Source organism: Patagioenas fasciata, chromosome 4 (assembly GCF_037038585.1).
Source record: "Patagioenas fasciata isolate bPatFas1 chromosome 4, bPatFas1.hap1, whole genome shotgun sequence".
Lineage (NCBI taxonomy): Eukaryota > Metazoa > Chordata > Aves > Columbiformes > Columbidae > Patagioenas > Patagioenas fasciata.
The window spans coordinates 555,346-577,818 of NC_092523.1; the positions used below are offsets into that span (position 1 = coordinate 555,346).

Consider the following 22,473-nt stretch of genomic DNA (forward strand, 5'->3'; position numbering starts at 1 on the left):
CAGGAACTGTGCGTCTTTCATCTAAAAATAACAGGCAGGGCCCAGGGCCGGGGAGCCCCGTCAGGGCAGGGCCTGGCCGGGCGGACACATTCCTGCGCTGAGGCTGGGCCAGACACAGCCCTGCCCGCACTCCTGCCTGCAGCCCTGCCCACACTCCTGCCCGCAGCCCTGCCTGTACTCCTGCCTGCAGCCCTGCCTGTACTCCTGCCTGCAGCCCTGCCTGTACTCCTGCCCGCAGCCCTGCCCGCACTCCTGCCTGTACTCCTGCCCGCACTCCTGCCTGCAGCCCTGCCTGCACTCCTGCCTGCAGCCCTGCCTGCAGCCCTGCCTGTACTCCTGCCCGCACTCCTGCCCGCACTCCTGCCTGCAGCCCTGCCTGCACTCCTGCCTGCAGCCCTGCCTGCACTCCTGCCTGTACTCCTGCCTGCAGCCCTGCCCACACTCCTGCCCGCAGCCCTGCCTGTACTCCTGCCTGCACTCCTGCCTGCAGCCCTGCCTGTACTCCTGCCTGCACTCCTGCCTGCAGCCCTGCCTGCACTCCTGCCTGTACTCCTGCCTGCACTCCTGCCTGCAGCCCTGCCTGCACTCCTGCCTGCAGCCCTGCCTGTACTCCTGCCCACACTCCTGCCTGCAGCCCTGCCTGTACTCCTGCCCACACTCCTGCCTGTACTCCTGCCTGCACCCCTGTCTGCAGCCCTGGCCGGAGGGGTGCGGGGGCTCCTCCAGGACAGCAGGAGTGTCTGGAGCGCCTCCTTCCCAGCTGCGCCCACCAGCTGCAGAGCACAGGGAGGGCCCGGCTGTCCCCAGGGCCCGGCTGCTGCGTGGGAGCAGCGCCGCAGCACGGGGACATTGGGCTGGGGGGAACACGGGGCTGGGGGGACACAAGCAGCAGCAATGCAGCGGCACAGCCCTGTCCCAGCTCGCACATCCGTCCCCCCACACGCCAGGGCCAGCGAGGCGCTCTCGGCTGCCCCCGAGCCCGTGGACTCCCTTTCAGCACGGCCAGAGCTGCTGCGTGGGGCAGATGTGGGTTCAGAGCTCAGACACACGGTGCTGGGGTCCCTACAAAAGTGCTTTATTTGAGTTCAGAGGCAACGGTTGCACCACGAGTCCACCCCGGCACCGGGCCAGGCCCCTCTGCCTGCCCCTTGCAGCCCCTCAGTCTGTCCCTGACCGCCAGACACGTCCTGCGCCCTCGGCTCTGGCGGCAGCGCCGCTACTCCGTGACCTCGGGGACGACGCTCACCAGCAGCGTGTCGTAGCCGCGCCGCACCAGCAGGGCCAGGCTCTGCTGCGTCCGCACGGCCTCGTACACGTCCTCCGCGCGCCGCGACGGCTGCCCATTGATCTCCAGCACCACGTCGCCCGCCTTCAGCCCTGCCCTGTGGGGACAGCCGTGACAGGAGCACACGGTGGGACGCTCAGCTCCGTCTCTCGAGCAGGAAGGAGCTCCGGGCACCGGCACAGGCTCAAGCTGCTGCGCCGGGCGGCCCTCCTGCCGCCACGGCACCTGGCCTGGGCCGGGTCACCGCCGGTTCCTGCTGCACACTGGTCCCAGCCCTGCTGCTCCGGAGCTGAACACGTCCCACCCCGCGCAGCTGCTCCCTCGCAGCCCCCCCAGGGCGCAGCAGCACTTACTGATGGGCCGGGGAGCCGATGATCACCCTGTGGATCAGCACCCCGTGCGCCACGTCGGGGAAGCTGGGGTCACGCAGCTTCAGCTCCGCCAGGATGCTGCAGGGACAGCCGCGTTCAGGCAGCGCCGGGAGGCGGTGGGGCGGCAGCAACCGCCTGCTGTCCTGAGCACAGACCAGCGGCAGGCCCGGGCGCCCGAACGCACCGCGCTCCTGGCAAAGTCCTGACCGCGGCAGGGAGAGCGGGGAACGGCAGAGCGGCTGCCAGCTGGCGACGCACGGCCCGGCCCAGCGCCCGCGCCGGATCCCAGCGCCCACACCGGATCCCAGCACCCACGTCGGATCCCAGTGCCCGTGCCGGATCCCAGCGGGATCCAGTGCTCCTGCGGGATGTCCCCAGAGCAGCGTTCCTGCCCCAAACACCGCGTTCCTGCCCCCAAACACCGCGTTCCTGCCCCCAAACACCATCCCAGCTTTGACAGATGCTGAGGAGCTCATACCAAACACTGAGCTTCTCCTCCTGCCTGTGCGAGGGCCAGTTTCTGACCCTCCCAACCAGCGTGCTCAGGCAGCGTAAGCACCGATTCTGAGCTGAGCACTCCTTGCTGGGAGATGTTCCCAGTGCCCAGGCACACACGTCCCTGCAGCCAGACGGTTCCCTGGGAGCAGCTGCCCGAGCCCGCGCCGGCTGCGCTGGAGCTGGACCCGCGCCCGGGGACACGTCCTGAGTGTTCCTGCTGCTTCCGCAACAGACCGTCCCACAGCCCGGCCGGTGAGCCTCGTTGGGATCCCACAGCCTGCGGGTTTTGCCAATTATCAGCACCATCTGCTGGGCACACATACGTCTGCCAGACACACGGACGTCTGCCGGACACACGGACGTCTGCTGGGTAGGCCAGCAGTGCCGAGCGTGCTCCTCCGCACCCCATGGCCCAAATCCCAGGAGGCACAGAGAGCTGCTGCTCTTCCCTTGTGCCCCTGAGCCTGCTCGTGGTGTCCAGAGGTGCCCCCACACCCAACGGACACGCGGGAGCCTCGGAGCTGTCGCAAGGGCACAGCACAGCCCCAAAAGGCGTTTCTGCTGAGCACGGGGCACCCCCGGCCCTCAGTGCACTGAGCCCCAGCGGAGGGCAAAGGTCTCTGGGAAGAGCCAGAGCTGCTCCAGGGCTGAGCGCAGGCCCTGTGGCTCCAGCGCTCGCTGCGCACAGGGGCTGCTGGTGGACGCTGAGGCCACGAGGGTGAGGAGCCTCGGACCCGCAGGAATCCCCGTCCCGCCGTGCGGGCAGCACACGGTGGCTCCACGGTGGCTCCAGCGCTCCTCCCCGCGCCAGCCGCTCCTGCCTGCGGCAAACCCGCCCCTTCCCGTGCGACAGTCCTGGTTCTGCCCCCGTTCCTGCGCCACAGCAATTCACCAGGCACCTCCTCCCGCCGAGAACAGCCTGCCCAGCTGTTTCATCACAGCTCTCATTGGCACATTATCTGTTAATTACACAACACTTCTGGTGGCTTTTCACCCACGCTGTTGTCGGGGCTCCCGATCGCACTCCTCCCCGTGACAAGCACAGACTGATCTGGCGCTCTGAGGGTCGGTTCAGGGACTTTTGATCTGCTTTTTAGCTACAGGTTCTGCCACAGGTGTGGAAACTGGCAAGCTCCTAATTTAGCCCTGACACAAGCACGAGATCTGAGCGCGGACGCCCCAGCTGTGCAGACAACGCTCCCGAGCCGGGCGCCCCGGGCTGGTTCGGAAGCCGCGTCACCGGCCACGCCGCGCTGGCCCCGCACACGTACCTCGGTGTCAGCGTCAGCATCATCACCCCGATGTAGCGGCGCTTGGCCTCTGTGCTGCCGAACCAGGAGCCTGTCGGACAGACGGACGTCAAGAGACAGCGCTGAAACAGACGCGCGCTCCCCAAAGCCCTCGCACCCCGCGGCAGACGGGGGTCACCCCGAGCCCCTGCCAACAGCTTATTTGAGTTCCTTTTGCCTGGCGGAGCTGTACAGATACTGCAGACTCTGGTTTCTTGGTGTGAGTTGTCATTTTTTGACTGAGAACGTCACTCCATGGTGTCAACATGACAACCAGATAGCAAGAGTCTGCATTAAATAATCACAAACACAAAGGAACACGAAGAAGCAATGTTCGACGCGACTAAATTAACTGCCTGTCCTCACAACACGGCTGAGCGCAGCCCCTGCGTTCCATCAGCAAAACGGCGCTGAGCAGCCCAGGTTCTGGGTCATCCTCTCCCTTGTGAGCACGGACCCGCGGTTCGCTGACCTCCCCTGCGCTGACATCCAATGAACAGCAGCAACGGGCACAAAGACCCGTTCCTCGCTCACACCTGGGTACCCAAGCGCGAGCTCCTTGGGACACTCTGTAAATCTGTATGGCAGCAGGTGCCCCCAGGCCCGTCCTCGCCGTCCCGCGGCAGGGACCAGCAGCACAGCGTCCCCACGGCAGGGACCAGCACAGCGTCCCCATGGCAGGGACCAGCACACTGTCCCCACAGCAGGGACCAGCACACTGTCCCCACAGCAGGGACCAGCACAGCGTCCCCACGGCAGGGACCAGCAGCACAGCGTCCCCATGGCAGGGACCAGCACACTGTCCCCACAGCAGGGACCAGCACACTGTCCCCACAGCAGGGACCAGCACAGCGTCCCCACGGCAGGGACCAGCAGCACAGCGTCCCCACGGCAGGGACCAGCACAGCGTCCCCACGGCAGGGACCAGCACACTGTCCCCACAGCAGGGACCAGCACAGCGTCCCCATGGCAGGGACCAGCAGCACAGCGTCCCCACGGCAGGGACCAGCACAGCGTCCCCACGGCAGGGACCAGCACAGCGTCCCTGCGGCACAGACCAGCACACTGTCCCCATGGCAGGGACCCGCAGCACAGCGTCCCCGCGGCACGGACCAGCACAGCGTCCCCATGGCAGGGACCAGCACACTGTCCCCACGACACGGGGGCTCCACGCCAGGGTCAATGCCCTTTCTGCTGCTCTGCTGGGCCCTCTTAGAAGGGGCCGGAGCTCAGCTGTGCCAGAGCCTTCCTGTCCACGCTCCTCCCGCTTCCGTCCTCCATCCTCCTCCTCCCTGCGCCCTGGCCCGTGCAGGGGCACCCAGCTCACCCTTGCGCTGCTCCTCCTTCTGCAGGAACGCGCGCAGCCGGTCGGAGGGGATGGCGAAGGAGATGCCCGACGTCACCTTCATGGTGTTGACCCCAATCACTTCACCATCCTGCCGGTGAAAGGCGCCGCGTTACCGCCTGCACCGAGGTGGAGGGGGAACCGCCGTCCCTGCTCCGACCCCCGCGGCTGAACCACAGCCCCCCAGGCAGGGACCCCCCGACAGAGCCCCAACAGCTCAGGGTCCCCAGAACCGACACCGCACGGGGCTCCCGCCCCAGGCTGACCCCCCACTCTCCCCCGCAGCCCCAGCAGCTGCGGCACCGATGGGTGCTCCCGCCGAGGGACACCCCCTGCCCTGGCTGGGGAGGGGGCACAGGACTCACCAGGTTGACGAGGGGGCCCCCGGAGTTCCCAAACTGCAGTGGGGAGAGAGCAGTGAACAGGCTGCGAAAGCCACATCCCGGCACAGCCAGAGCCGCGCGGGAGGCAGAGCCCGGAGAACGGGCCGGGGAATGCAGCCAGCGCCGGGCAGACCGGCCCGGATCCCCATCTCCCCGCGCTCCACGTCCAGCCGCCTCCCCCGATCTCACGGCACCCGCGGCCCTTCCCCAGCTGCCCCCCCACCGCGCGGGGACGAGGGGCCGCCCCGCGGGCCGCGCTCACGTCGATGGCGGCATCGGTCTGGATGTACTCCATGTCGGAGGCGGCCAGGCCCAGCTCCCGGCTGCCGCGCTGGGCCGAGCTGACGATGCCCGAGGTGATGGTGTTCTGCAGGGCGAACGGGCTGCCCATGGCCACCACGAACTCGCCCTGCCGCACCTCGCAGGAGCGCCCCAGGGGCAGCGTGGGCAGCGGGTGCTGCGAGGGAGGAGGGCGGTGAGCGGACGGCGGGGAGCGCAGGGAGCGCCTCCCCAGCCCCGACACGAACCTTCGCCTTGATCTTGATGGTGGCGATGTCCGCGACCTGGTCCACGTCCTGCACCACGGCGTCGTACTGCTCGCCGCTGGCCAGCTTCACCCGCACGCGCCGCCGGTTCGCCACCACGTGCGCGTTGGTCACGATGAGCCCGTCCGGGGACACCAGGAAGCCCGAGCCATTGGAGATGGGCACGTCACGGCCCGAAAAGGGGTGTCTGCAAGGGGGGCACTGTCAGGGAGGGGTAGCAGGGACCCCGAGGGGACCAGGGGCGGGCAGGGGGTGGCCCGGACGTCTCAAAGCCGGGACAGTGCGGCCGTCTAGCAGCAGCACCACGGGGAGGCTCCTCCGCCGCCCCTCGAGTCTGCAGCGGGGACCCTGCAGGAAGATCCGCAGCCCGCACACAACGCGCAGGCCGGGTCCCGCGGGGACGGGGCAGGGCACGCGTGGCAGTGGCAGTGGAGGCGCTTTGGAAGGAGCAGGGAGGGGGGTGGGAGCGCTGTGACCTGCCCAGACACACTGGCCCGGCCACACAGCAGCGATGGGCACGTCTTGGACAGCCAGAGGGACACTCAGGACCACAGGGGCTGGTCCCCGCAGGGCACATCAGTCACCCCGACCTCTGCAGGATGGCCTGGTGCTGAGCGGGGCACAGGACACCGTGCCGCGTTCCTCCCAGCTCCCCGTGTCCCCAGGCAGAGCCCATGGGAACGCAGCGTCACGCAGAGGAAAGTCACGGGAGGGGACGCTGAAGACAACGGGACACGAACGATCCACGGCACCGGACAGGATTCACACAGGGGGGCGGCTGCTGTCCCTGCTCAGGTGTTACAGCAGGGAATGGGCTCCTGGTGACTGGAACAGGGTAAAACTCACACCAGCCTGCAAAACTGCCAAGAACGAGGGTCCTGAACGCTGCACGTCAGCCACCTCGCCCCCAGTGCTGGGAAACGCGTGCAGCAAATGCTCCCAGAATCGCTTCCCGGCACACACGGCAGGGACAGGAGCAGCCAGGACAGACGGACGGCAGCACGTTGTGCTCGGCCAGCCCGGCCGTGCGGGCACCGGGCGCGCAGTGACACGGCTGCCCCGGGGAGACCTCCTGGCCTGCTCCTTGGGGCACCTGCAGTTGTGGGGACACCTGGGGACGCGGGGGACACCTGGGGCCATAGGGGACACCTGCCAGCCGCGGGGGACACCTGCCAGCCACGGGGGACACCTGGGGCCATAGGGGACACCTGCCAGCCGCGGGGGACACCTGCCAGCCACGGGGGACACCTGGGGCCATAGGGGACACCTGCCAGCCACGGGGGACACCTGGGGCCATAAGGGACGCCTGGGGCCATAAGGGAGACCTGCCAGCCATAGGGGGACACCTGCGGCTGTGGGGGACACCTGCCAGCCACAGGGGGACACCAGCAGCCACAGGGGACACCTGCCAGCCCGGCAGGGGGAGCGGTGGGGACCAGCAAGGTGCAAGTCCAGCTGGTGTTCAGTACTGACAACGTGTGCCAGGGGCTGAGGGAGGGGACAACGCCACTGATGCTGCTGTCCCCGGGCCGGGACACCGCGGGTGACACCGCCGGGACAGACCCGCGGCAGGGCTGCTCCCGGGCCGGACACGCGGGACAAACGACGGCTCTGCCGCGCGGGAGCGGATCCGCGGCCGTGCTCTGGGACAGCATCGCGGGGCTGCCGGGGCGGCTGTGCCCGAACAGCCCCGGCCGCGGCCGCAGCGAGTCCCTGCGGCGGGGGCGACACCGGCCGGCGCGGCACGGGGGCCAGGCCCGGCTCAGCGGGACCGGAGGGGCCGGGCCGGGTGGAACCGCCCGCGGGGCTGCGGCCGCCGGTGCCGGTACCTGCCCACGATCTCCACGTAGACCAGCGCCGGCGCCGTCTTCTCCACCACGTCGGCGATGAAGTTGAAGGCGGCGCGGGGCGAGGAGGGCGGCGGGGCGGGCACGGCGGCGCGCAGGGCGGGCAGGGCGGGCAGCGCAGACCGCCGGGCCTCGCTACCTCGGAACCACAGCAGCACCAGCGCCGCCGCCCCGGCGCCCAGCGCCGCCGCCAGCGCCCGGGCCCCGGCGGAGGGAGGAGGCGGAGGAGGTGGAGGAGGCGGCGCGGAGGCCCCGGCGGAGGGAACTGGAGGTGGAGGAGGCGGCGGCGCTAGGACCCCGGGGGCCCCGCACAGCGCCCGGCACCAGCGCCCCGCGCGCGGCACCCGCGCCCCGCGCGCCAGCGCCGCCATGCTGCTCAGGCGCGGGGCACGCTGGGAGCCGAGTGCGGCCGGGGGGCGCGTCCGAGCCGCGGGGCGCGCTGGGAGCCGAGTCCCGCTGGAAGCCGCGGATCCGCCGGTAGCCGCAGCGCAGCGGCCAGCGGGGCAGGGCGGGCAGAGCGTGCGGCGGAAGCAGCTCACTGGGTTCACCGGGATCACTGGGATCACCGGGATCAGCGGGCCCGACAGCCCCGCCCCGCTGCCGGGCGCTCGCGGCCAGAGGGCGGGAGCGGGGGGGGGCGCGGTGCACGCCGGGAAGGCGCTCCCAGGCTGCCCCGCGCGGGCGGGCGCGCGGCCGCGGGAAGATGGCGGCGGGCGCGGCGCGGCGCTGAGGTCCCGGCGCGGCGGGGATGGAGCCTCCGGGCCCGGGCCCCGAGCGGCTCTTCGACTCGCACCGGTGAGCGGCGGGGGGCGCGGGGGCTTCGCCGGGCGTGCCGGCAGCCCCGTGCGGGCTGCGGGGAGTCCCTGGGGAGGCCCCGGGGCCCGCTGCGGAAGGGTCGTCCCGCAGGGGACCTGGGGGGAGCTGGGGTGTCCGTGGGGCCGGTGAGGGCCCAGGGGTGTGCCCAGGAGGGGCCGGTGTCTCGCTGGGCCCCGGGGGCAGCCCGGGCTCCGGCCGCCCCGTTTGTCGCGGCCCGCTCAGGCCGCTCTGCTCCTCGGCCCCGCAGGTTCCCGACCGACGGGTTCCTGCTGCTGGCCCTGCTGCTGTACGCGCCCGTGGGGCTCTGCCTGCTCGTCCTGCGCCTCTTCATCGGCGCCCACGTCTTCCTGGTCAGCTGCACCCTGCCCGACAGCGTCCTGCGCCGGTGCGTGAGCGCGGAGCTGCGGTTCCGGGGCTGTGGGGTGCGGGGGGGCTGCCCTCGCCGCGGGTCCTCAGCCACGGGTGGCGCCTGGAGCGGCGCACGGGGAGCTCTGCTCCGGGACTCTTTGCCCAGGCCCCATGAATGTGTTTTTCTGCCGAGACCAGAGCTGGTAGTCGCCTCCTGAATGCTCGAGGGCTGATCTGAGGCACTGGGATCAGCTGAGTGTCCCGCTAAGAAATTCCGTGTGCAGTTGCCGCCCGTGTTTTGTGCTGCAGCTCCAGCTCCGTGGGCATCCCCCAGCCCCAGCTGCAGCCCCGAGCAGCCCCTGTCCAACACCGGTCGTATCTTTGCACCACTGCCCTTCTGCAAGGCACATGAGCTCCCGGGTCTCTGTTCCGGGTGTGAACACCAGTGACGGCTCAGGCTACAGGGCCTGAGGAGATCACTTTCCTGCCCTCTCAGGTTTATTGTACGTGTGATGTGCTCAGTGCTGGGCTTGTTTGTGCGGCAAAGCGACCCCCGGCTTCGCGACGCCAGCGTGCGTGTGTACATCGCCAACCACGTGACGCAGTTCGATCACAATGTCATCAACCTTCTGACCTCATGTAACACGGTGGGTGACATGGAGCCCGCGGCAGCTCTGCCAGCACCTCTCTCCAGACAGGGCTCCTCTGGAGCGGGGGCGTTGCTGTGTTCTTCAGTTCTTATTTGTGAACCCAGGAGTGCACAAGCCTTGAGTTTTTTCTGTGGTTCAGTGCTGCGTTCTTGGGCTCTGCATGAGAAAATGAAACAGGGCGGGGAGGGGCAGGGAGCGTTCCATGGACGGAGAGCGGACAGCCCTGGAGCTGTGTTGTTTTCTGCCCCGCTGGAGCGGTGCTGTCAGAGCAGGTTTCCCTGCAGCAGCGGGAGCCGTGGCTGAGTGGGGACAGCGGCTGTGGGGGACCAGCGGGGCTTGGGTTGCGCTGCTGGGCTGGTGGTTGTGTAACGTCCCCTGTGGTCTTGTGAAATCCCTCCTGTGGAGCTCCCGAGGCAACAGGCTCTGAACGCGCCTGGGCGCGAGCGGGCTGGTCCGCATCCTGAGCAGCAGATCTGCTCCTCACCTGGAGAAAAGTCACTCGTGACAGAGGCGTGTCCTCTGCCGGCTCGTCAGGAGCCATGAGGGAGAACATGGGGAAATGTGGGTGTCACCCAGGGCACTGGGGGGTTCATTTCTCTGGCAGCCAGAAACACTCTGGACTGAAGACTGGGCATTGAACCTTGCGGAATCGGGGCCAGAGCGGCTGCTGAGGCCCCGGAGGGGAACAGGGTGTGTTCCTGCCTGACTGTTCTCCCCGCAGCCCGCGCTGAACGCTGCCCCCGGCTTCCTCTGCTGGTCGCGGGGGTTCCTGGAGCTGGGAGCCGGCAGCCGAGCGGAGCTGGTGCATTCTCTGAAGGCGTATTCGTCCCACGGAGCCAACCCCCCGCTGCTACTCTTCCCAGAGGAGGCGGCCACCAACGGCCGGGCTGGCCTGCTGCGCTTCAGGTACCGGGAACGGGTGCCGTGGGGCCGTGCTCGCGTGGCGTTGGCTTTGGGGTCCCTCGTGGCTGAATTCTCTGCCTTTGGGATCCCTCATGGCCAAATTCTGCAGCTTTGGGATCCCTCACGGCTGAATTCTCCCTTTCCAGCTCCTGGCCATTCTCCCTGGCAGACGTGGTGCAGCCCGTGGCCCTGCACGTCCAGAGGCCCTTGGTCACTGTGGTGAGTTGGGGGCTCAGGGCGGGGGGTTCCTGGGGATGTGCGCTATGGGGGGTTCCTGGGGACGTGTGCTGTGGGGGGCTGGCCGTGCCCATAGTTCTGCTGCTGCCTATGATAGCTCAGCCTGGCCTCGTGTCCAGGCTGCTCTTTAGTGCCTTTCCCAGGGACCTTCTGCTGAGTCCAGATGTTTTAGTTACTCCGGCAGTTTTGGTAGATGTTTTAGCGACTTGGCTGTCTAGCGGTGCCGTCTGACTCCCTTGTCCACAGTATCTCTGTCTCATCTCTGTGAGCTCCCCACCTTTAAGGCGCTTTAGCAGCGGGTCCAGCCGCGTTGCGCAGGGCTCTGGAGCAGGTCTGGAGCTCCATCTCCAAGTGCAGACATGTAATGTGATGCAACGTTAGTTTCAGAGAAGTGGCAAAGTTCATGAGCACGATTCTGGTGCTGCTAAATAGATTGCAATAGAACTGTCCTCAGCTTATTTACAGAGCAAGATTTTGTTGAATTTCTTATTTCTTGACATGATTTATGGATCTGCTTGATTGTGTCTTATGTTTGTCTGACGTTTTGGTTGAGGGTCTCCTGTCTATGTCTTTAGGACAGTAGTGCACAGTGGGTGGATCTAAAGCCCCTTACCAGCAGGTCACAAACATCGCTGCCCGCACTAACGCACCAGAGTGCGGGTGTTCCCCACGCAGCTCTGTCGGCGTGGGTTCCGTGCCTGTGCTGCTCAGCGCTGACACCGGGGCTGCGGGTGACAGTGCTGAGGTCTCTGCTGGGAAAGTTTGTGTTGTTGAGTAATGAAGCAGCCGGATTATTGATTATGACCATGGGAACGGCCGTTACTTGTAGGTGTAACTGGTCTGCGGGTGCGTAGCGAGGAGTATCTGTCAGGGTGAGGAGCAGGGTGTGCGCAGTGGTGGAAACCGCTGCGATACGGTGGCAGCTCCGGTCACCCTGCTGCTCTGGGGCAGCAGCAGAGCTCAGGGCAGGCCGGCGTGGTGCAGAATGCAGAGCAGCTCCTCAAGGCACTCGGCTTAGTCAGCGCATCGGACAAGCGGCAGAGAGGTTGTTGTGGGCAGCTGCTTGGTGTTGGGGACGAGCCTGAAGGGTGAAGAATTCTTGCACTTCTCTGACACAGCAGCAGTCCGCTGGCGCAGGGACCGTGTGTCAGGACTGCGCACGTTCGGGTTTCGGTTAAGACACTGTTGTCCAACAGCGAGGATGCTTTAAGTTTTTGAATGACAACCCCAGAGGAGTGGCAGAGCTGTCCCGTTCTGGACTGTTTGTAACAAATTTATCGTATTTTTATAGTTTTGCCTCCTCTGAGCAGTTCTGTGAGATGTGACAGGGTGTACATTTGTCTGTGCATCCTTCATGAATGTCGGGGAGAGCAGCGAGCACACAGCTGCAGAGCTGTGTGGTCACTGGTTTGGTCACTTGTTGGCTCGGGTTTTCCCAGGATGTTTTGCCCCTGGAGCATATGGGCTCAGCAAGTCCTCGTGGGTTTGTCCTGTAGCTGTGAACCAGCAGCAACATCCAAGGGCTGAAGCTGGGATACTAACAGTGGCTCAGTCAGCACTTCACCCCAAGCTTCCTTGGACACTTATGTGACCTTTATCAGACACTGGGCAAACTGCCAAACTGGGGTTTAAGGATGAATTTTCTCCGGCTCCAATTGTCTGGACCCTCAGCAGAGGCGGCTGCTCTGAGGCATGGGGCAGTGTGACTCAGGTCTGGCTGTTGGCATTACCGTAGGGCCTTTGGGCTTAGCCCCTCAGATCTGTTTATCCGGCAGATGGGGTTCCTGTACGTTGCCCTCGGTCACTGTGGTCGGCGGGCTGTTCTCCCGTACAGCAGCCCTTTCGCACCGCGGTACAAACCTGCCTGGGAGCCGCGCTGCTGCGGCCGGGACATGAGCTGCGGGTCTGGAGGTGGTCTCACTGGCTTGTGGCTGCGCAGTCGCTGCGGGATGAAAGCAGCCAGCTACAGAAATCCCAGGAACACCTCCATCCAGTGGCAAATTCTGGAGAATCGTTGGAAAGTGTAGATGTGGGGAATCTCTGGAGATGTCTTCAGCTTTCTGCTCGTGGTCAGACTGGACCCGAGGACGGTCCATCCGGTCAGGGCTGTGTCTGCAGAGGATGGAGAGCACGTCGCCTTGGAGCTCTGCTGAGGGAAAGGGTATCTAATAGTTTTTAGAAATAAAAAGAAAGGAAATTAATTACTGCTTGCCTTTGGTGAATTGTCCTCGAAGAGTAGAGTAGTTTGAGAGTTCACAGTGCAGCCTGTTTGGAAATGGAGAGAGAAAGCATACGGGAGCTGAGACATCATGTGGGCTGTTCCCATCAGAACAAGGGAGGATTGTTCATGATTCTAAGGAAGCATTAGTAGGTCTGAATACACTTCTGCTCCCTTCCAAAGGCACAGTCTGCTAGAGAATGGGGGAATATTGAGGGAAATTCTGGCTGTCCTGGTGGGGGAGCAGATGGCTCGGGGCAGGGGAAGCTGTGACTTGCACCCTGCCAGGTGCAGACCAGCAAAGGTGCAGCTGTCCTGGGTGTCCCTCACTGCACACTGCGCTTGTGTTCCCTCTGCGCCGGGCTCGTGTTCCCCCGTGTCTCTGTGCCTGTGTAGCTGCTGCCGCCGAGGCAGAGCCGTGTTCTGCCTGCTCACCCCTGGAGACCCAGCCAACCCGTCTCCTTGCACTGTCACTATTCTCTCACTGTGCTCTCCTCTCCAGAGCGTCGCTGACTCCTCCTGGATCACAGAGCTGCTCTGGACCTTCTTTGCTCCCTTCACAGTTTATCAAGTAAGGTACTACCTCTCTTTCTCTCATTTGGGGCAGGGTTCAGGGTGGGCAGAGCGCCTGACGTGTTTACTGTTACAGTAAGAGATCTTTTGGTGAGCGCTGACGTGCACCCCTGGTGTGCTAACTCAGCGTGGCTTTGCTCAACATGATTTGTCCATGCAAGGTCCAGCTCCTGGACCAGCTTCTGAAGCAGGGGGGCTCCTGGCTCCTGTGTTCTCTTGGTGAAGGAGAGGAGTCTCCCAGGGCTTTCGTGTCGGGTTTGCCGGGTGTATTTTTGAGACAGCTGCTCTGCTGTGGTTCAGCCCAGGGCTGCTGGTCCCGTGGGTGGTTCCCTGCGGCAGCTCCGTCTGTCTGGCTCTTCCCTGCGGAGGTGGCTCAAGGACCGGCTGGACCCACCTGAGCCCAACTGCCGGGGCAGCGCTGGGGCTGGGAGTCACACTGGGGGGTCGGGGTGTTTCAGTAAAGGAAACTCGTGCGTAGCCTTCCCCAGCCGCCTCTGCTCGAGTCCTGCTGATCTGTTTTCTACTTTGATGTAAACAGCAGCATCTCCTCATTTGGGTCCTTTCTGGGAGACACTTTGCATGTTGAGTGCCAATAAAGATTCAGTCAGCCAGTTCTGTCTCTGGGCCGTGCCTTGCCCTGGTGCTGAGGCTCGCCCCTCCTCGTGGGTGAGCGGGGGGCTGGGGGCCGCACGATGCGGTGACCCCGCGGGGCTGGTCCCCAGCAGCCCCCGATGCTGCCAGCCCCGCGCTATTGTCCCCATTCAGGTGGCTGCCGTCTGTCCCCAGACGAGCTGAAGAGCCGAGCGAGGATTTTGCGCTCCGAGTTCAGGAGGTAGGAGAATGGGGTGGGTGGGGGCTCAGGACTGCTGCGATTTGGGATGGTGCAGGAGTTGCCAAGGGCATTGCTGGACGGGTGTATCTATGTGATGGGAACTCTGGGCCCTATTTATTGCCCCTTATTTTTTCATGGCCTGTTTGTGACCCCCCATTTATCCTCCTGCCTGTTACCAAGGCTCTCCCTCCCCATCCAGTCCAAACCTCTCACTCCCTGTTCATAACACCACAAATCAAATAAAGCAATTGTTTCTCCACCTTTCCCTCATGTGCTGGCACTTCATAGCTCCTGTACCAAAGATCTCGTATCTCCCTGTCAGCCTGTTTCGGCAGGATGCTCTTGCCTACCCTGGTCCTTCATGTGCTCCAGGCAACACTGAAATGCACCACTGAGGCCCTGCAGAAATCAGTTCCCCGTGCTCTTGCCCTCGCCGTGGCGCCACGCAGGCCTGTACCGCTGACACCCCACGAGCCGGGGCCGCGCGTCCTGCGTGTCCTGCACATGTGGCTCTTTGCGTTTCTGCAGCTCCTGGCCGTGGAGCTGGGTGTGGTATCCACACGGCTCACCGCAGCAGACAAAGCTGAGCACATGAAGAGGCTGAGACACACGTCGCTGCTCCCCTTCGCCCCTGGTAGGTCCCTGGGTGGTGTCCTGGCTGCAGAACTGCTGCTTGGGCTCCGTCACGCAGGTGTGGGGGAGAGGAGCAGCACTTTGGGTCTCCTGGGGAGCAGGGGCTGCCCGTGTGCTGTAGGCTGGGGGTGTCGCTGCCTGGGGGGAGGCAGCAGCGCTGCGAGTGCAGACACGTTGGTCCCGTGCAGGATGTCTGGCTTTGTCACGCCAGTTCATCCCGGAGAAGCGCAGCTGTTGCAGCTCGGAGGCCGCGCGCCTCTGGGCCGCCCCTGTGCCCACCGCTCTGCTCTTGCAGGCTCCAGCCAGCCCCTGGCAGCCCGGCCCCGGGTCCCCTCCGGGCTTGGCACTGCCGAGGATGCGCGGATCGCAGCGATGGCACAGCGGGTGAAGGAGGTGCTGCCCCACGTGCCTCTGGAGGTCATCAGGACAGACCTGGGTAAGCGATGCTGGGGCGTGAGCAGGGACGTGGCATCACCGTCCCTGCCAGGTGTGCGACACCTGAAGCAGAAATCGTGTCCCTGCTGCGCAGGAGCAGCGAGGGTGTGGGTGTCCCACGCAGCAGCTCCCTCTGACAGATCCCCCTTGTCCCCGCAGCCCGCACCAGCTGTGTGGACACCACCATTGCCAACCTGCTGGAGGGCAGCGTGCCATTCTGCCCCGAGAGCGGGGAGGACAGCGCGGACCTGCCCGCCCCAGCGCCCTCCGCGCCCGCAGCCGCGTCCAGCACCCAGGGCTCCGCGGCAGCACCTGCCAAGGTACGGCTGGGGGGTGGTACTGCTGCTCTGGTGGCCACGGCCAGAGCACCATGGCCCGTGTGCAGGACTGGCCATGGTGTCGGGGGAATGAGCATTTTAACCCGGAGACCAAATTGCCAGCGTGGCCCTCATGAAGCCACCGCCGAGGTCTCCCGGCTGCGCGTCTCCTGACGGCTGTTGCGCTTTCTGTTCCAGCCAGCCCCAAAGCAGTTCGCGAAGTCCCCCGTGGAGCGGCACCTGTCCCTGCAGGAGCGGAAGCGAGCGCTGTATGACTACGCCAGGAGGTGAGCCCGTCTGCCCGGTGCCCCGTCCCCAGCAGAGCCCGGGTGTGCTTGTGGTGCTGGGCCGAGCTGGGACAGCGGCTGTTTGGCAGGAGCAGGGCTCAGCGAAAAGCCTCGCTTGGTTCCTTGGCGTGGGGTTTGGCTGAGGGAGCCCCTGGGCGCCGGGGGTTTATGTGAGGTGGCAGTGAGGCCCTGGCACCCTCGCTTTGAAGTCTGCGGCTTGGCTGTGGGGACAGCGCGATGAGCCCTGCGCAGGTGGAGTCACAGAGAGCAGGGAGCGAGCGGGACCGCGAGCCGGCTCTGGTGGGGTCCGGTCCCGGTGCCGGATGGGTCCTTTGTAGAAAGATACAGGGAGTTCCAAACGAGTTTGGTGGGCAGTGCGGCGGGGGGGGCTGGGCGGGGACGGGTGGGGACGGCAGAGCCGTGACGGGGGCAGAGCTGGGGACGGGGCGGCTCCTTCTGAGGGAACCGGGTGTCCCAGGGCCACCGGGGGCTCCAGCCGCACACCGGTGCCGGTCCCGGTCGCGCTGTGTCCCGGTGCCGGCCCCTGACACCCTGTGTCCCGGTGCCGGTCCCGGTCGCGCTGTGTCCCGGTGCCGGTCCCTGACACCCTGTGTCCCGGTGCCGGTCGCGTTGTGTCCCGGTGCCGGTTTCGGTCCCTGACGCGCTGTGTCCCGGTTCCGGTCGCGCTGTGTCCCGGTTCCGGTGCCGGTCCCTGGCGCGCGATGTCCCGGTTCCGGTTCCGGTCCCTGACGCGCTCTCTCCCCGCAGCCGGTTCGCCCAGAAGCTCCGTGCGGCGCGCGGCGGCCCCTGAGGCGCGGCGGGGGGACCGGAAGCGCCCGAGCCCTGCGCGGCCGGCGGGGCGCCCCCTGGCGGCGGAAATAAACGGCGGCAGCGTCTGGCGCGGCTCGGCTCTGCAAGGGGGCGGGGGCACCGGGGCGGGGGGGCGGGGGCACCGGGGCGGGGCTATCGGGGCGGGGGGCGGGGCCCGGGGCGGGGCGGCCCGTCTCCGTGCGGAGTCGCACGCGTCGCGGCTGCCGCCCGCTCGCGCGCCGCACGTAGGCGCCGCTTAAATGGGCAACGCGGCGGGGCCGGCCCCTCCCGCGCCGGGGGGTGGGCGGCGGGCGGACGCGGCTTCGGGGCGGTGCTGACCGGGAACCCCGTGGGGGGCCGGCGTTCCCCTCGCTCCCGCCCGGCTGCGGACCCCGCGGGCCCCACTGGACGCGGCCGGTGCCCTTTTAAGACACGGGCTCCCGGTGCCGGTGGTTTTATTTACATGGGGGCTCGCGGGCGTCACGTGACTGGCTGAGCGCGGCGGCACCCGCGGGGCCATGGCGCGCGCCGGCGACGACGGTCCGTGGGGGCCGGGGGGGGCACCGAGGAGGGAGGGGGGGGGTCCCGGGCGGGCCGGCGTGACCCGGTGTCGGGGCCGGGGGCATCGCCGGGCGGGCAGATGTGCGGGTCGGGGTCAGCGGGAGTCCCGGGTGGGCTGACACGCACCGGGGGTCCCGGGATGGCTGCACCGGGGATGCGGTTCCATGGGGTGATGTGCGCTGGGGGGGCGGATTCGCGGGGGTCCTGCATGTGAGGCTGGGGGGCCGGGGAGCAGCCCTGGGCACACTGGGGGAGCAGATGTCCCGGGCAGGTCCCGGTGCTCCCGTGGTCCCGGACGCACCGGGAGGGCTCCAGCCGGGCTGAGCCCAGGAGGCCCCAGGGGCGGTTGGGGGTGTGGGGGCTGCGCTGGGCTGACGGCCCCCCAGGCTCCTGGGTGGAGCTGCGCTGTGGCCCAGCGTATCCGGAGCCCGAGCGGTTCTCCTCCTGCCACGCCGACGTGGAGCAGATGCTGCTGGAGGCCCAGCTGGAGCCGGACAGCGGTGACGGGTGAGTGAGGAGCCCGAGCCCCTGCAGCCCTGCCCGCCCGGGCGGTGCTGGGGCCGAGCGGCCGTGCGGGACGCTGACAGCGGGTTGTGTTTGCAGGGCCCTGCTGGCGCTGGGCTCCCTGGCCTGGGAGGACGCCGGCGCCGGGCGGGAGAGCGAGCAGCCTGGGCAGAGCGAGCTGCCCCCTCCTTGCAGCCAGCCCCATCCCGGCTGGCCCCACGTGCGGCAGGTGAGGGGCTGCCCCGCTGCCCTGGGTCCCCGCTGCCCTGGGTCCCCGCTGCCCTGGGTCCCCGCTGCGCTGGGTCCCTGCTGCGCTGGCCGTGCCGCTGCCCTGGGTCCCCGCTGCGCTGGCCGTGCTGCTGCCCTCACCTGCCCTGCGCCTCCTTCCAGCAGGATGTGCCGGAGGAAGCCGAACGGAGGGAGCAACACCTGCTAGCATCCCTGACCAGGACCTGTGCCCGCCGCCCGCATCTGTCCCCAAAGTAAGGCCCGGGTCCCGTGCCAGCAGGTCACAGTCTTACTGTTAGCCTTGTCACCCCTGTCCTGTTGTCCCCATGCCCTCCTGTGTGCTCTGCCCTCGCTCCTCCTGCCCCCTTAACCGTGCACTTTCCCCAGGGAGTTTGCCTTTGTGTGCTCCCCCCAGCCGGTGCTGTGGAGCCTGCAGGGAGGTACAGTGGGGAGGAAGAAGAGACTTTTCAGTTCAGAGCTGCTGCTGCTCTTCATCCCCTCGCTGCTGCTCAGCCACCTGCTGACCCTGGGCCTGGGGTGAGTTTCGGATGGGCGTGGCGGTGCTGCGGGGCGGCCCAGGCCAGGACTGGCCCCACGGTGCAGCGGGACGAGCCTGGCGCTGCCGGGGGTGTCTGGGGGGCCCAGCCCCAACCCCAACCCAGGGGCTGTCCCCATGAGGCTGGGGGAACGTGCCTGGATGTGGATCCGTGGGTGCTGTTCTGCACCGCTGCTCCCAACAGCCGCAGTCTTTCCTGTGGCTGCTGCCCTCTCCTGTCACTGCTGGCCCGCTGAGGCTGAGGTGCCTGTCCCTGCATGGGTCACTGTCCCTGTGCAGGTGCCTGTCCCTGTGCAGGTGCCTGTCCCCATGCAGGTGCCTGTCCCATGCGGGTCACTGTCCCCGTGCAGGTGCCTGTCCCATGCGCGTCCCTCACAGCCGCTCTCTCCACCGCAGGATCTACATCGGGAAGCGGCTGGCGGCCTCCTCGGCAAACCCGCTGTGAAGAGCTGGGCTCAGCGAGGACGGGCGGCTCCGCTCTGTGTGGGGGAACCCAGGCACCAGCGCAGCCCAGCCGCTCCCAGACTCCGCGCTGTGGCACGAGGTGGCGTCTCCCTTGTCCCTTTGTAGTCCTGGTCTAGGGGGCTGACCCCCCCACGTAGACGGGTCCCCCTGATGGCAGCTCCCTGCCGCAGGCAGCCCCACCCTCCCCAGCCCTCGGGTACGGGTCCAGGTTCCTTCTCTTTAGCACAAGGCTGTAAATACGACTCCTGAGCCTGCAACACCACATGTGAATAAAGAGCCTGTGCCAGCTCTGCAGGCAGAGCAGCGTGTGGCAGCCACCACCCCGGGCCTGGCACAGCCCGGCCGTGGCAGAGGAGCGCGCACCGGGTCCCGTGGGCTCTCCCTGCCTCGGGGTCCAGACTGCAGGAGGGGGAGTCCCCGCTCTGGGGCACTGGGGCGCGGTGCTGGGTGGTGCCTGACTGCGGAGAGGCCCCGGCTGAGCTGTGCGTGGGCAGGGATGGTGCTGAGGCTCACACAGGGCGTTCAGCCCCGCCACGCGGTGCCCGGCTGATACGCGAGTCCTTTATTAGCTGGCTGTGGCCGTGGCCGTGGCCGCGTCCTGCTGCACGCAGGCAGGCAGCGCAGGTGGCCGGGGCAGCAGCACCGTCCCGGTGCAGGTGGTGGCAGCGCCAGAGCCCGGCCCCAGGGCCAGCACCGCCCGGAGGTGACGCTGCCCAGGGCCACCGGGCAGGAGCGTTTGTCCAGGGCTGCGGGACGGGGTGGCCGAGGGCTGGGGCTGCCGCAGAGCGGGGCTGGGAGGAGCTCGGGTGTGGTGTGCGTGGAGGGTCTGCGGGCAGGCTGGGGTGCGGGGGCGGACGGACGGACGGACGGATGTCCTTGGTGCAGTGTGATCACACTGGAGGGGCTGGGGGAGCTCAGCGCCGCTCTGCATGGGGATGTGTCCCGGCATAGGGGCAGGAGGGGAGCGCGGCCCCAAGGGGTGGATGTGTGTGTGGGACGGGGGGTCCCGGCACTGGGGACACCTGGGGTGGCAATGGCCGGAGCTTCGGGACAGCAGTGCCCTGAGCCACCCCGGGTGCTGGAACATGCAGGGGTCCTGTGGTGTGCGGGGCTGTGGGGCCGCATCGGGTAGGATCGGGCAGCGCCGTTTGTCCCGCACCGCGGGGCCCGTGTCCCGGGGCCGGCAGCGGTCAGAGCTGGGACAGGCGCCGGGACTTGGGTGGCGGCGGCGGCGGCGACTTCAGCCCTTTGTTTCCCTCCGCCGAGGGCGATGCGGGCGGCTGCGGGCAGAGCGGCCGTTACCGGGGGGTGACCGGGGGACAGGGCCCGGGGGGGGCGGGCGGTACCTTCCCCGCGGCGTCACTGAGCTCCAGGAACGTCTCGTACACGGTGGGGCTGATCCTGCGGGGCGGCGGGGGCGCCCGGCTGGCGCTCCTCATGCGGCCGCCGAAGCCGGTGGGGGCCGGGGCCAGCCCTGCGTGGGGAAGCTGGGCAGAGCGGCCGGACCGGCGCCCCGCGGGGGCTGCCGGTGTGTCCGGGGCCAGCTCGGCGGGGGGTGGGACTGGGAAGGCGCTGGCAGCGGGGGCGGGGGGATACCTGCGGGGCTGGGCTGGGCACCGGGCGCGGCTCGGCCCGGCGGGGGCTGTTTCCCGTCAGGGCTGCCCGGGCCGCTCTCGCTCATGTTGCGGGACAGTCTCCGCTTCTCGTCCTGGGGCACAGGGGGGGGTTCAGCGCCGCGGGGGGGCCGGGCTGCATCGCAGCTCCCGCGCCTGCCCGCAGCGCTGGGGCTCCAGCCTGAGCCCCCGGCTCTGCTGCAGCAGAGGGTTCCCGGCTGTGCCCAGGCTCCGGGCGCAGCAGGATGCCCGGGCGGTGCTGAGCGTCACCTGGGGCTCGGGCAGCTCCGAGATGGACTGGCGTGGGTCCTGCCGGCGGTACCTGAAGAAGGTGCTGGAGCGGTTCTCTCTGCGCTCGCTCCTGCAGTCCTCGCTCTCGGGGGTGTGAGGGGCCAGCTTTGGGGTCGGGGGCGTCTCTGTGCTGTGGAGCGACTGTGGCTGGTGAGGGGGGCAGGCCGGGGGGAGCGGGGAGCTGGGTACACGTGGGCCGGCACCGGCGCCAGCCGAGCTCAGCAGTGTGTGCTCGGGGGGGACAAGCGCAGATGGCTCAGGTGACACCAGTGTCCAGGTGAGCCTGGGGGTGCACATGGGATGTCTCTGCCCCGTTCCCCCTCCACAGCACAGAGCCGCTGCGGCAGCAGGGCAGGATGGAGCCCTGAGACGTGGTTTGGCATGAAGGGAGCTGGAGGGCCGGGGAGGTGGGAGAAGCGTCCGGGGCAAGGGGAGAGAGTACGACCCGGCGGCGCAGGGCCAGTGGGGTGGGGGTGGGGATAGGGGTGTCCTGGGGCCAGCGCGCCCTGCGCAGCACTTGCCTGTCCCCAGCATTACTCAGCCGGTCCCAGTCGGCTCCCCACGCCATGGACCGGGGTCGTCCGCTCCGACGGTCCTCGAAGCAGACCTGGGAGCACAGGGAGCCCAGAGAGCCCGGAGTGGGGGGTGCGGAGCCTCCCCCACCCTCCCTCGGCTCAGCCAGGGCCAGCAGTGCTCCCGCTGCCACTCCCCGGCACTGCTGTCCCGCCACGCAGGGCAGGCAGGGACCCCAGCGTCCCCCGCGCACAGGGGCCCTCAGCCTGTCGCTGCTGCAGCTGCAGCCCCATCGAGCTGCTCTGCTGGCCCAGACCTGCGGTGGCTTGCCCGGTGTCATCCTATGGGGGCCGTGCACCCCCCGCCCAGCCCTGGTTGCGCCGCACCGAACCCCGGCACTCACCATCTCCCGCACCCCGTACTGGCTCTCCACCTTGGCGCGCAGCTGCGTGAAGCACTGCTCCATGCGCTCGTGGAAGGGCCGCAGGTCCTCCATCACCTTCTGCCTGTGGATGCGGATCCCCTCGGCCAGCAGCGGCGCCTGCGGGAGGACGGGTGGGTCCGCCTGGGCTCGGGAGGCTCCCCGGGGCAGCTGTCCCTCTGGTGCTGCAGGGGTGCTGGGGCTGTACCTGCCAGGCGATCAGGTCCTTCAGCTTCTCGATGTTCGCCTCATCCTCAGGGTGCTCCTGCAGGTAGGACTCCTGGAAAAAGGCCTGCAAGGACCTCTCAGTGCCGCGGGCGGGCTGGCTGGGCTGCGCGCGTCAGGGAGCGCACGCGGCAGTGCCAGTGCCTGTGGTGGCCACCCCGAGCGTGCCCGTGCAGCCCCGTGTCCTCACCGTCTCGTACTTGGCGAAGCCACCCATGACAGCGGGGTCCACGATGCCGTTGAGCAGCATGGAGAGCGGGTTGATGGGCAGGCTGGGGTCGCTCTGATGCCGATTGATCTCGCTCATAATTTTCTCATTAGTTTTCATCATGGTCTCGATGGCGTTTTCCAGGGGGGAGATGACGGTCTGTGCCCGGGAGGGAAGGTCAGCAGCCCGACCCAGTGACCGGCCCATCGTGCCCGATGCTGACACCGGGGCTCTCCCGGGCCCCAGGGCTGCACGGCTACCCCACA

General features: G+C 67.6%; 3 protein-coding genes across 5 annotated transcripts in view; 1 reads left to right on the plus strand and 2 right to left on the minus strand.

Moving 5' to 3' along the window:
• Positions 1 to 1,054: 1,054 nt before the first annotated feature.
• On the minus strand, positions 1,055 to 8,115 carry HTRA2 (HtrA serine peptidase 2). The gene is made up of 8 exons (XM_065836506.2): positions 7,546 to 8,115; positions 5,699 to 5,903; positions 5,434 to 5,628; positions 5,154 to 5,186; positions 4,771 to 4,879; positions 3,426 to 3,495; positions 1,639 to 1,734; positions 1,055 to 1,382 (listed from the first exon to the last, which is right to left on the minus strand). Exons 1-8 carry the CDS (start codon positions 7,932 to 7,934, stop codon positions 1,217 to 1,219), a joined length of 1,263 nt encoding a protein of 420 aa, XP_065692578.2. The 5' UTR covers positions 7,935 to 8,115; the 3' UTR covers positions 1,055 to 1,216.
• A 79-nt stretch (positions 8,116 to 8,194) lies between these two features.
• On the plus strand, positions 8,195 to 19,234 carry AUP1 (AUP1 lipid droplet regulating VLDL assembly factor). Of its 2 annotated transcripts, XM_065836505.2 has the most exons (15): positions 8,195 to 8,358; positions 8,627 to 8,764; positions 9,224 to 9,374; positions 10,099 to 10,283; positions 10,427 to 10,499; positions 13,238 to 13,311; positions 14,074 to 14,140; positions 14,513 to 14,774; positions 15,069 to 15,209; positions 15,368 to 15,528; positions 15,724 to 15,812; positions 17,787 to 17,916; positions 18,078 to 18,169; positions 18,303 to 18,452; positions 18,868 to 19,234. In XM_065836505.2, exons 1-15 carry the CDS (start codon positions 8,312 to 8,314, stop codon positions 18,914 to 18,916), a joined length of 1,809 nt encoding a protein of 602 aa, XP_065692577.2. In that variant the 5' UTR covers positions 8,195 to 8,311; the 3' UTR covers positions 18,917 to 19,234. The 2 variants fall into 2 exon arrangements, with proteins under 2 accessions (XP_065692577.2, XP_065692576.2); XM_065836504.2 differs by lacking the exons at positions 17,787 to 17,916; positions 18,078 to 18,169; positions 18,303 to 18,452; positions 18,868 to 19,234 and adding an exon at positions 16,581 to 16,708 and having other exon boundaries at positions 8,200 to 8,358; positions 14,669 to 14,774.
• Positions 19,235 to 19,483: 249 nt separating this feature from the next.
• LOC136101616 (dedicator of cytokinesis protein 2-like) overlaps positions 19,484 to 22,473 on the minus strand; it is a 68,945-nt gene continuing 65,955 nt past the window's right edge. Inside the window, exons 46-53 of one of the 2 annotated variants that reach the window (XM_065837892.2) lie at positions 22,190 to 22,366; positions 21,983 to 22,066; positions 21,757 to 21,894; positions 21,362 to 21,447; positions 20,820 to 20,970; positions 20,533 to 20,644; positions 20,283 to 20,410; positions 19,484 to 20,216 (exon numbers count right to left, since the gene is read on the minus strand). In XM_065837892.2, the coding sequence (XP_065693964.2) occupies positions 20,127 to 20,216; positions 20,283 to 20,410; positions 20,533 to 20,644; positions 20,820 to 20,970; positions 21,362 to 21,447; positions 21,757 to 21,894; positions 21,983 to 22,066; positions 22,190 to 22,366 (966 nt within the window). In that variant the 3' untranslated portion in view covers positions 19,484 to 20,126. Of the gene's footprint in view, positions 20,217 to 20,282; positions 20,411 to 20,532; positions 20,645 to 20,819; positions 20,971 to 21,044; positions 21,448 to 21,756; positions 21,895 to 21,982; positions 22,067 to 22,189; positions 22,367 to 22,473 lie in introns of those variants that run through there. The other variant, XM_071808380.1, reaches the window with a different exon arrangement.

Coding starts and splice junctions, on each gene's coding strand:
- HTRA2 (XM_065836506.2), bottom strand. CDS start 7,934: ATGGCGGCGCTGGCGCGCGGGGCGCGGGTGCCGCGCGCGGGGCGCTGG. Junction 5,629..5,698: donor CCATCAAGATCAAGGCGAAG/GTTCGTGTCGGG, acceptor CCTCCCTCGCAG/CACCCGCTGCCCACGCTGCC. Junction 5,187..5,433: donor AGACCGATGCCGCCATCGAC/GTGAGCGCGGCC, acceptor TCCCCACTGCAG/TTTGGGAACTCCGGGGGCCC.
- AUP1 (XM_065836505.2), top strand. CDS start 8,312: ATGGAGCCTCCGGGCCCGGGCCCCGAGCGGCTCTTCGACTCGCACCG. Junction 10,284..10,426: donor GCTGGCCTGCTGCGCTTCAG/GTACCGGGAACG, acceptor CTCCCTTTCCAG/CTCCTGGCCATTCTCCCTGG. Junction 15,529..15,723: donor CCGCGGCAGCACCTGCCAAG/GTACGGCTGGGG, acceptor TTTCTGTTCCAG/CCAGCCCCAAAGCAGTTCGC.